At 46.9% G+C, this 11019-nt stretch overlaps 1 protein-coding gene across 1 annotated transcript; it reads left to right on the plus strand.

Annotated features, from left to right (window-relative positions):
- The first annotated feature begins 1447 nt into the window (after positions 1-1447).
- On the plus strand, positions 1448-9626 carry KCNJ8 (potassium inwardly rectifying channel subfamily J member 8). The gene is made up of 2 exons (XM_082491311.1): positions 1448-2625; positions 6768-9626. The coding sequence occupies exons 1-2, from the start codon at positions 2261-2263 to the stop codon at positions 7666-7668; spliced, it is 1266 nt and encodes a 421-aa protein (XP_082347437.1). The 5' UTR covers positions 1448-2260; the 3' UTR covers positions 7669-9626.
- Positions 9627-11019: the final 1393 nt, after the last annotated feature.

Below are 11019 nucleotides of genomic sequence, written 5' to 3' on the forward strand. Positions count from 1 at the left end.
AGAAAAGGATAGTGCTAGAAAAGTTTCCAGGAATCACTCATCTATTTAAAGTTGAGCACGTGCATGAGTTCAACAGGGTGGATATCTTCAAGCTGAGGATTACACTGCCTGTCAAATGCACCTTCTCATTTTTTCCAAGCCTGAATACACTTAAAACCGTCTTGATCACAGCAGGCTTGCCAAGTGTTTCTTTCTCTAGTTTACAGAGAAAAGTAAGGTATTTTGTTCTGTATGAATTGTATACCGTATAGGTCGTTCGCTCGAGTGATACACAGAAAAGTTTAGAAACCTCCCTACTGTACACACACACATTCCTTGGACATGGGGGAGTTAATCTGACAGAATGAAATCTCTGTATTTTGCTTCATTAACATCTAAATTTAGATCTTTTCATAAAGTTGATGTACTGTTTATTCTTCCTGCTACAAACCCTAAGACTTCGGGAAAAAAAAAAGCTGCAATTTCCAAGAATGCAAGTTTCCATTAAACACAAGAGCCAAAACTGTAAACCTCGACCTGTGGGAAAAAGAATGAACTTCTGCGATTTCAGTGTTTGTTTTTCGCCATTGCATGTAATTTCTCCTATACCCATCCCATACACAAATAGCCATCTGCCAATGCCCATTACACCAGCTGAACATTATAACAGGCCTGACTCTGTGCCCAACAAGAGCTGTGAACCATAAAAAGGAATGTCTGTCTTCTTAATTATTTTTTCTTCCCTCCTTGCCGAAACAGGTAATTAAGTTTGTCAAAAGCGGCAAAGGCCATGAGATTCTGGCTTTGGTCCTCCAAACACTTACGCACATGCTTCGCTTTCTTGCCTGCGAGCTGTCTCAGCCAGATTCGAGGTTAAGAGAAGTTAAAAAGCCGCAACTCTGTGGCTTCCCCGAGGCGGCAAAGCAGAGCGTCCCGCTGCCCTGCCGCAGCCGGTCGGGGGGTCGGCTTCGCCTTTGCGCACCCAGTCGGAGCCCGCTCCCTACCGAAAAGGCGCAAGCAGCCGGTGTGGGCACCTCGCCCCTCCGCTAAATTTGCTGGACCCGACCTCAACCGCCACCCCCCCCCACCCCTCGCCCCATCCCCCCGCGCAGGTATCGCTCCCCCCACGGAAGCGCCTGCGTGTCTGTGCCCCGCACCGCACCCACGGGCTGCGCTCCCCGCCGCTCCCCGCCGCCTCCCGCCGCTCAGCCCCCAGCCCCGATCCCGGCTGGGTGCTGCGGGGCCGAACCGCCCGTACCCCCCGCACCGCACCGCACCGCACCGCACCGCTCCGTTCCGCTCCTCCCGCCCCGCTCCGCCCCCGCCCGGCCCGGCCGCGTCCCGCCCCGCCGCGCCGCGCTGCGGTAAGTGGCGGAGGGGGCGCCGGCCGGTGGGAGCCCCGGGCTGGGGTTGGGGGGTGGGGGGGAAGGGAAAGGGGGGGGGTCCCTGCGAAGCGGTGGGGGGTCAGGCAGCCCCTGCACTCCCCTCCCCCGGTGGGACGGGCGAACCGGCGGGGGAGCTGCGGGGGAGCCGGGCTTTCCGTGGGTTTGTTGTGTCACCCCTTTGGGGGACAAAGTTTGGGAATAAAGGCAGGGTTTCCCCGCCTAATACCGGAAAGGAAGGAGAGCTGCGAAGGGGAAATGCGACCGCCTGCTCCGTGGAGTCCCGTTTCCTGCCTCCCGCTCTTCCAGCTCAGCTCCTTCTTGTGATGCTCGGAGGGAACGGGACAGGAGCTTTGAGCAGGGCTCCTGCCTCACTGCGGGGCCACAGCCATAAGGAATGAGTCTCCACGGCCTCTCCGCACACTCGCCTTGGTTGACACCAGAGAAATCTGATTCTCCAAGTCCTGAAGGATGCGAATAACTTAGTGCTTCGTGTTGAGGTACCCAACCTGGGCACGGCTACCTCCTGGAGAAACAGCCCAAGGAACCAACCTGTCGTACGTCGTGTTACACCGTTTGCAAGACTGTTCTGCAGCCTCCCTTCCTGCACAGTGTCAAAAGAGCATCTTCTGTTTCTTTTGCAAGCTGATACCACTTGCTCATATAAAAATGATGGTCGGAAAGAGAGAGGGCACTGTAGAATAAGTAGTCAGGCGGTGACATTTAATATAATGGTTGTTGGTGCAGGGGTACCTAATCGGGGCTTCTTGCTGTAGTGCATAGGTGACAACTCTGACCAGGTTCTCTCTTTTTGCAGGGTAGAGTGCGCCTTGCGGAGATGCGCTAGAGGGACCACCCCCCATTTCACATCTCGCTAAGTGGACTATGGTGGCAGGAAGATGTTGGCTCGGAAAAGTATTATCCCTGAAGAGTATGTGTTGGCACGCATCGCTGCCGAGAACCTGCGCAAGCCGCGCATCCGAGACCGGCCACGCAAAGCCCGCTTCATCGCCAAGAACGGGGCATGCAACCTGGCACACAAGAACATCCGTGAGCAGGGGCGATTCCTGCAAGACATTTTCACCACCTTGGTGGACCTGAAGTGGCGTCACACGCTGGTCATCTTTACTATGTCCTTCCTGTGCAGTTGGCTGCTCTTCGCCATGATGTGGTGGCTGGTGGCTTTTGCCCACGGTGACATGGACCCAAGCACAGAAAGCGTGACAAACAGCACAAAGTGGACACCATGTGTGACATGTGTCAGGTAAAGTACAGTCGGTGGGATTACTAAAGGGGGGGAACGGAGCTGCCTGCTGCCCTGCCAATGCCTAAAATGCAGCTTTTGGTTTACATGAACCGTTGCGTTTGGTTGAGACAATTGAAAAGTGCAGTGTTTTCCTCTAGATGACGTAAATTCAGCAAGCCTTCTGGGCTTGGAAAATACTGTACTGTAGATTTCTTTGATTCCTTACAGGATCTGAAAGAGGGAGACCTGCTGCTTTTCATGTGTCTCCACACTCTGTGGGTAACATACCTTGCCTGTCGAGATAAGAGCCTGCTACAAGAGTGGGTACGTGCTATATGTATTGTAACGTTGTCTACGGCAGTGGGAGCATCCCCAGCGTGGTGAGAGCCGCTCGCTGCGCTGGCGAAAGGTGACCACCCCAAAAGCGGTGCCTGAGAGGCAGGGCACCAGCCATGGGTGTCAGGCAGGGCTAGCAAGAAAAGTGCCCCTTAGGGCAAAACCAGATGTCTATCAAGATGAGTCTCATGAGACAGCTAAATATGGGGTGCTCCAAAATACCTTGATGAAGCCATAGGCCAGCAGTTTGACAGAGGAACAGTTTCCACGGCATGCATGACATGTCAGACAGTGAAAACTTCAGGCACTACTCGGTTAAAAAGAACGACTGAGGCAACTGGGGTTGTCTAGCCTGGAGAAGAGGAGGCTGAGAGGAGACCTTATCACCCTCTACACCTACCTGAAAGGAGGTTGTAGAGAGGTAGGGGCTGACCTCTTCTCCCTGGTGACAAGTGACAGGACGAGAGGAAATGGGTTTAAGTTATGTCAGGGGAGGTTTAGATTGAATATTAGGAAACACTTTTTCACTGAAAGGGGTATTAAACATTGGAATAGGCTGCCCAGGGAAGGGGTGGATTCACCATCCCTGGAGGTGTTTAAAAAAAGGGTGGATGTGGTACTTAGGGACATGGTATAGTAGTGGTTTTTGTCAGGGCAGGTTAATGGCTGGACTTGATGGTCTTAAAGGTCCCTTCCAACCTCAGCAATTCTATGATTCTGTGATTCTGTGATTCTATTAAAAGTATTTCACTCTCCATCCCCAAAGCCACGATGATTTGCATGAAACTGATAAACTGACACATACACACACGAAATAGAAAAGTGTTAATTGGAGGTGGCGATAAGCAATAAGGTCGCTTTGTCATCGCATCAGTAAAATCTCTTTTTATAGCACTAGGTTTTTAAGCAGAACAATCCTGATTCGGTACAGCCAGGCAGCCCCAGATCAGCTGCCGTTACACACTGCAGCGCTGTGAGGGACTGGGGGGGGGGGGCTGTAGGGTCCTCTGAGACATCAGAGTCTCCGCTTCCTGCTTCTCCTTTCTCCTGCACGTAGGTTTGAGGCACCTCACCAAGTTTGAAGGGACATTGTATCTGGCTGATGGAGGAGTGGAGATTTCAGTCTCCCTTTGCTTTGACACTTTTTTGCTAAATGGGGATTTTCCAAGCTAAAGGAAATGGGGATTTTTTCCCAGTTAACCTTCATTAGGTTGGGAGGTTGGGGTGGGGGAGCGGGGGTTTACTGTCTTATTTCTTTTTCAATAACTGGCCACAGGCGGTCGTCTCTGAAAGGAGACGTCATGACCCAGCTCGCACCAGCTATGGTTTCACCCCCGGCATGTCTGGGATTTGTGGGATTTGTCCAACCCGAATTAACAAGTAGCTACACCCCGCCGGCTCTTCGGGGTCAGCCAGGGGGATGTCCCTCTGCTCGGCCGGTGGCCCCCTCCGCTCAGCCCACCCCATGGGGCCCCCCATGAGGCTCCAGGGCCACCCTGCAGAGCCTGAGTCGGCTGCCGAGGGCTTCGTGCCGCTGGGATGAGGCAGACCCACAGCCATGGCTCTTCCAGGAAAGCCAGTAGCCTCTGCTGCAAGGACAGCCTGGAGGGGTGGGAAAAAGCAGAGCGAATGAATAGGTGTAACTTTCTGGTTTAGCCCCTAATAAAGAACACACGTCGCTCCCTCGTGCGAGTACCTGGAGTGGTTCAGCCAACAGCTGCTCAAGTGTCCATGTCCAAGCCATGGAAAATCTCTTCCCTTCATAGTGAAATACTTCATCTTGTTACATCTGGCTACCGCTTTGGACAAAGTCATGAAATAGCAATATGATTGCTCATGTTTTTAAAAATGGTGAGTTGTTAGATGTAAAATATATTTAATATTGCAACGATACATATGCCAAAATAATGGCAAATGTTTTTTAACCTACTTTTCTGAGATTGAGGCCCACAGATATTTCAGGAGAGCTTTCTTGGGTAGGTGCCATTACAGATTTACGGGAAACCTGGTTTGGGAAATTTTAACCAGTGCCTAGAACCTGCACGGCACTTTAACCGTTCAAAGTATTGCAGAAATTTCTAAGTCTCACAGATCTTTGCCGCAGAAAGCAAATATTATCCAAAGAGGAAAACTGTTACACAGCTGTAAGGGGAAGGACCTGGGAATAGTGTGATTTTGAGTTTCTGGCTCCCTCCTCACAGGGTCAAAATGCTTACAAACTTGCTGCTTCAGTTATGTCCACTGTACAAAGGTGGATTCTCTTTTCTTATTTTTTTTTTAAGAAGGACTACTGTTAAGGAAATCAGAATATTTACTCCACAGAGCTTTAAGCTGAATTAAGCTGAATTAAGTTTAAACCAGAAGCTTTACTCTGCATGTAACTAAATATTCATGAACGTATGAAATCATTCCATGGATTTTATTAATTAACTCCTTCGTCCCTGATTTCTTCAGAGTGAAATGCAAAAATAAAACCCTCAATACAGGGAATCTGACAAAGATTAAAAAAATGGAAAAGCGGGGAAAAAAAAGACAGAGTTCTTTCAAATATATCTGCAGAGACTGGCTGGTTTTCTGCAAGATGAACTTTCTCATTCTACAGAAAATTATCCCTGATATTGCACATGCTATTTAATGTCTCCTCATGACCCAAGGTTCACTGAAAATATGGTTAGGAAAAAAAAAAAAAAAACAACAGAAAAAATTATTTAAAAGCAGATTAATTGAAAAGCAAACCAACCCCAATGAATGGTTTAGAACCGTCTTCGTGGGTAGGATGTATTTTCCATAGGTAAAGCCGTATTGAGCATAGTGATGCTTCAAATGTTGGTGGATTGCACTGTGTTAAAAGGGTGACTATAATATTACTTCATATGGGACCCAGTATGCTGCAGGTCTACCAGATAAACCCCAAGGTACTGATTTTAGACATAAGGGACTTTGGTGAAGGATGTATCTGGTTATAAAAGGAAATTAAAGACCCTGGTATATACAGGGGACATGATATTGTGGACTATATAAATAATATATTTTGGAATGTCTGCGGACAGCATCCTCTGATGACCATCACTAAAGCATATTAGGGACATTTAACTTAATTCACTCTTCTACAACCCACTTCTGTGTTGAAATTGTCCAGCTAGTCTGGCCACCGCAGTGGGCTAAACCCAAACCTTGGGTTACAGCATTGTCCTCCTGTCGGGATGTGCAGGGGAGTCCATGGAGGCCACTGGCCTCTCTCTGCAGCCTCATCACAGTCACAAGGCAAGCAAGGGTTTGGGAAGTGTCATGAATCTGGGAGTATCTCCTTTCCCTCGAGGAAATCCTGCTAAAGGCAGTCACGACTCAGGTAGTAGGAGTGAAATGCTGCAACTTTCCCCGTTTCCTTTCCCTGCACGGGCTGGTGGAAGAATCTCGGTGTGCCAGCTGATTGCTCGCTATTGCCAAAGCCACCACTCTCCACCAAGAGCTTCACGGAATGGAGAAGGTGGAAAGCCCAGGTGTTAGAGCACTTTTGACTAACACAGTGGGTAGCGTGTGTTCTTGAACAGAGGATCTACTGAGCTTCTCAGGGTCACCTAGTGTTACAGTCTTTTAGGAGCTCAGTCTCTGAGGTCTTCTCTGTCACCATCAGGTACTGCATTGGTCATACAAAACCAGAATCACTGAACGTGCAATGCTTTTGCTGGTGTTAACAGAAGGCTTAAGTGTACCAGGACTCTACAAATAGGTCCTGAAGTTTGTTTCTAGAAAGTATTTTTTAATATCTTCTCAATTTGCGTTCAATGTCCTTAAAGTTAACTTTGTGCAATCTTCTTCTCCAGGTCTTTCACCTCCGCTTTCCTCTTCTCCATTGAAGTTCAGGTGACCATTGGTTTTGGGGGCAGGATGATGACAGAGGAATGTCCCTTGGCCATCACAGTCTTGATCCTGCAGAACATTGTGGGTCTGATCATCAACGCTGTCATGCTGGGCTGCATTTTCATGAAAACCGCACAAGCTCACAGGCGGGCTGAGACTTTGATTTTCAGCCGGCAGGCGGTCATTGCAGTTCGAAATGGCAAACTTTGCTTCATGTTTCGAGTAGGAGACCTGAGGAAGAGTATGATCATTAGTGCCTCGGTGAGAATCCAGGTTGTGAGGAAGACTACGACCCCTGAAGGAGAAGTCATACCCATTCACCAAGTAGATATCCCCGTGGATAACCCCATTGAAAGCAACAACATTTTCCTTGTGGCTCCTTTAATCATTTGTCATGTCATAGACAAGCGGAGTCCTCTTTACGATATCTCTGCCGCTGACCTGGCACTTCAGGACCTGGAGCTCATTGTGATACTTGAAGGAGTCGTAGAAACAACTGGCATCACAACACAGGCGAGAACCTCCTACATAGCAGAGGAGATCCTGTGGGGTCACCGCTTTGTGCCCATCGTCACTGAAGAGGAAGGTGTGTACGCAGTTGACTACTCCAAGTTTGGCAACACGGTCAAAGTGGCGGCGCCACGTTGCAGCGCTCGAGAGCTTGACGAGAAGCCATCCATTCTTATCCAGACCCTGCAGAAGAGTGAGCTATCCCACCAAAACTCCCTGCGGAAACGCAACTCCATGAGGAGAAACAACTCCATTCGGAGGAGCAACTCCATGCGGAGAACCAATCCCTCCCTCATCGTGCCCAAAGTGCAGTTTATCACGCCCGAGGGGAGCCAGAGTGCCTCAGAAACGTGATACACAGCTCTCTGTGAGGCCGGTGGGCTTTGGAAAGAGGAAACACCGTTGTGTTTCGTTTAAATGTTCTTTTACTTAAGAAAAAGAGAACACCATGCAGAGAAGAACCGGGCAAGAACTATTTATTCTATTACTTACTGAAAGCACCACCTAATGGCATTAGGAAACACTTTAGCACTTAGTGTATGAATTAATAAGAAAATGGCACGTACACTAAAGAAAACACAGTTCACTTATGTAATATAATGTGTATTTATACTTGTTTTAATGGCATGCTATTTTTTTTAATCATGTTTTTCCTATCAAGGGTCTCTTTCTTATCGTTTTCTGATGGCTGTCACAAAATGTGTCTTTCTATGTAAGTGGGTTACCCACCTGCAGGCAGAAGTGAGTGCTTTTTCAAAACTGCTGCGTACAGTCTGCTCCCGCAGATTTTGTGCGGGATATTTGGATATCCATCTTTTTTGGGATGAGTTCCTTGTGTTCTTGAAAGGAGTAGCTAAACTTCTTGGTGATTTCACTGGAGAAGAGCTAGGATTTTACCTTCAGTTTTCCAGATCTTTTCTTTCCATTGGTTTATGGCAAAGGCATTTTGAGAGCAAATTCAGGTCAGCTGGAGTGACCTGACCGTCCCACAGGAAAACTGATGCCGCTCTGGGCAGCACCGGCAGAAGAACCAGCGGAACGGCATGGCCTCTTGCAGGGCACTGTTCTTTTCAGGGCGAGAAACTCCGTTGCGTGACAGTGTGTGTCTGTCAGCCCAAGCTGAGAAACTCGACTCCTCCCAGCTGCCACCCGAGCATCCGTTTCACCAAATTCAAGTTGAAAAAAGCACATGCCTCTTTAACATCCTCTTCATATCAGTGGAAGACCAAATCCTGGTTTGTTTTCTCTTATAGATTCATGCAAGGAAGGCAACAAGTGTATTTCCTTCACTTACAGTATTTTTTGTAGGATTAAGTCTGTTTGCTTCAGCAGAAGGTTACTTTTTGCCAGTGGGAATTCACGAATCGGAAGGAGATGGAACCATGCCAATGATATTAAAGACAGTATTTTCAAAACTATCTTAATAATTTTCAGGGGGACTTGGGCGCTGCTGCTGAATTACTGTTTTTCAGCAGTGTCTCACCTGTGGTTTTATACGACATGACATTGAGAATTGGTGGCAAGCAGCTTTTCTCTTCAATTAAAATGGGCATTTGGTACCTAGATCCTTCCCAAAAATGTCATCACAAGAATATTTTCTACGAGAATAAATAAATGTATGGCAACTAATTGTATCAAATTTGGATATGCTAAATTGAAGCGTGCTTTTTTCCTCTGTGAATAAGAAGTATAATTATGGACAAATTCCTGTTTAAATTTCTTACAGGAGTTGCCTTATGTCTGTGGCTCAAGAGAAGTACTAGGCCTGTGCTGACTCTCTGAGGCACTCAACCACTAAAATACATTTCTAATTTTAAATATTTGCTTATGCCCATCAGGTAGAATAGTCAAAAGCAATGCTAGATTCTCTTTCTCATTGGAAGTCTGTTCATCAGCACTTGTATGGAGGGTTTGCAGGCTTTGTGTGGTGTTGGATGGTTGCATGGAGGGGCATTGCTCTGTAGTGTAGGCTCCATGTATTTGGAGCAGGTGCTCTCCAGAAAATAAACAGCGACAAAATGCTTCATCTGAAGCAGTAGCGGAAACTGAAGTTTCTGCTAAAAGCATTCATTCCCTGGCCTGCCTAATAATGTTCTGGGAGGATGGATGGCGAACAGCTGGAGACATTAATCTGTCCATTGTGTGTCCAAACAATGAACATCTGTAGCTTCCAAGAAGAGTTGGAGTGAAGCATATATGATTTGTCTCTAGTCTCCGTTTCCAGGGCTGTGAATTTCTTTGAGGCTGTTTGATAAATGGTTAAGTCAGATGCTGTACAAAAGCAAATTTTCTACAAAATAAAAAAGTGACAATAATGATTTCTCCCGTCTCTGATTTTTCCCTATTTCTTTCCTTTTTTTCTCTCTGTATTCTCCATTCATTCTTCTATACTCTTAGTCTTATATCCTAGCCTTTTCCATGGTCCTTTTGAGTAATAAATTGATATTATCTCAGTAGTCTCTCAGTATTTCAGCTGAGATATTTTTTTAACTGCAACCATTTGCTCATTTTCTCCTTAAGTATAATCTTCCTTCCAATTTCTATTTTGCCTTCATGTCTCTCTCTGCTTTACACCTACTGTATTCTCCTTCCTGTAAGGCTATTATAGGGATATTGGTATTTTGAGGTAACACTAAGACACCTCAGTCATATGCAAGGATGCCGATCAGATAAAAAAGCAGAATCATGACAAGGTATGTCATGAATGTTGTGTTCATATGTGCTGTGCTCCTGCTCCTTGGGGGAAAATCCCTTAGTTCAAAGCCCCTTTCTTGAGCAAGTTTTGCAGTCCTGGAAGAGGCCGGCAGCAGAAGCAGTTGGGGTAAGCTGCCTGGCCGGCCACGGAGAGCGACAGGGAGGTTTTGGGGCTGGGAGCTGTGTTCCTCACAGAAGGACAGGTTTCAGATGCAGCTTTGCAGCATTGTGCCTGCCGAGAGCAGATGAGCTGGCAGCACCATGGTTCAATATGTTTAATTATTTATTCTCCCTGGCAACTTTATCAGATGAAAGGGGATTTAAAATTTGAAGTGTTTAAAGTACACTGCCAAGTAAAGAATGACAGTTGAGATTTCTACCAAATACTGCTGACAGTTCATGCTAGCATTTAACTGTCCATCTCTCTCATTGGTGATAATTTAAAAAATTAGAAGCAATAATGCATAAGCATCGTCTGACTTCACACTTATTCAGGTCATCCCTTCGCACTTATTTGTGTCCCTACCATTTCCATCCCCCAGTAACATGGTGTAACTGGAACTGCGTTATTTGACATCACTTGTTCCATGCATTTAATATACTTTGGCTCTTTGAACAGCCTACCAGGCAGATGTCGCTCTCGCTGGTGTAGCCTTCTGTGGGGAGAAAATCTATTTCCTAAGAGCAAAAAAGTGATTATAAAGTCCTTCCAGGACCGGCATAATATCTGGGACCGCAGTTTATTTTTTCTTTCTAGCCTTAACTTAAAAGACTTCTCTATTTTAAAAAGAAAAATGGCAGTGGGACCCTTTGGCCTCTCTGTGGACACCCAGGAGATTTGGAGTTAACCGTGGTGAGGACGTAGAGAGCAAACAAACACAGACAGCGCTAACAGGAGATATAAAGCTTAACGCTCCAGGGTCGAAGCCAACCTCTGAGTAAGAAGATTTGGAGGCAACTTTCCCTGATGGCAGGTTATCCTGTAGCTATCACCTTCAGGATGTCTTGTGC

The sequence above is a fragment of the Vanellus vanellus genome (assembly GCF_965231255.1).
Source record: "Vanellus vanellus genome assembly, chromosome: 1".
Taxonomy (NCBI): domain Eukaryota; kingdom Metazoa; phylum Chordata; class Aves; order Charadriiformes; family Charadriidae; genus Vanellus; species Vanellus vanellus.

What these genes read in the sequence shown, in the direction of transcription:
- KCNJ8 (XM_082491311.1), top strand. Translation starts at nt 2,261, where the DNA reads ATGTTGGCTCGGAAAAGTATTATCCCTGAAGAGTATGTGTTGGCACGC. An exon ending in CCATGTGTGACATGTGTCAG is followed by an intron (nt 2,626 to 6,767) that starts GTAAAGTACAGT and finishes CTTCTTCTCCAG; the next exon opens with GTCTTTCACCTCCGCTTTCC.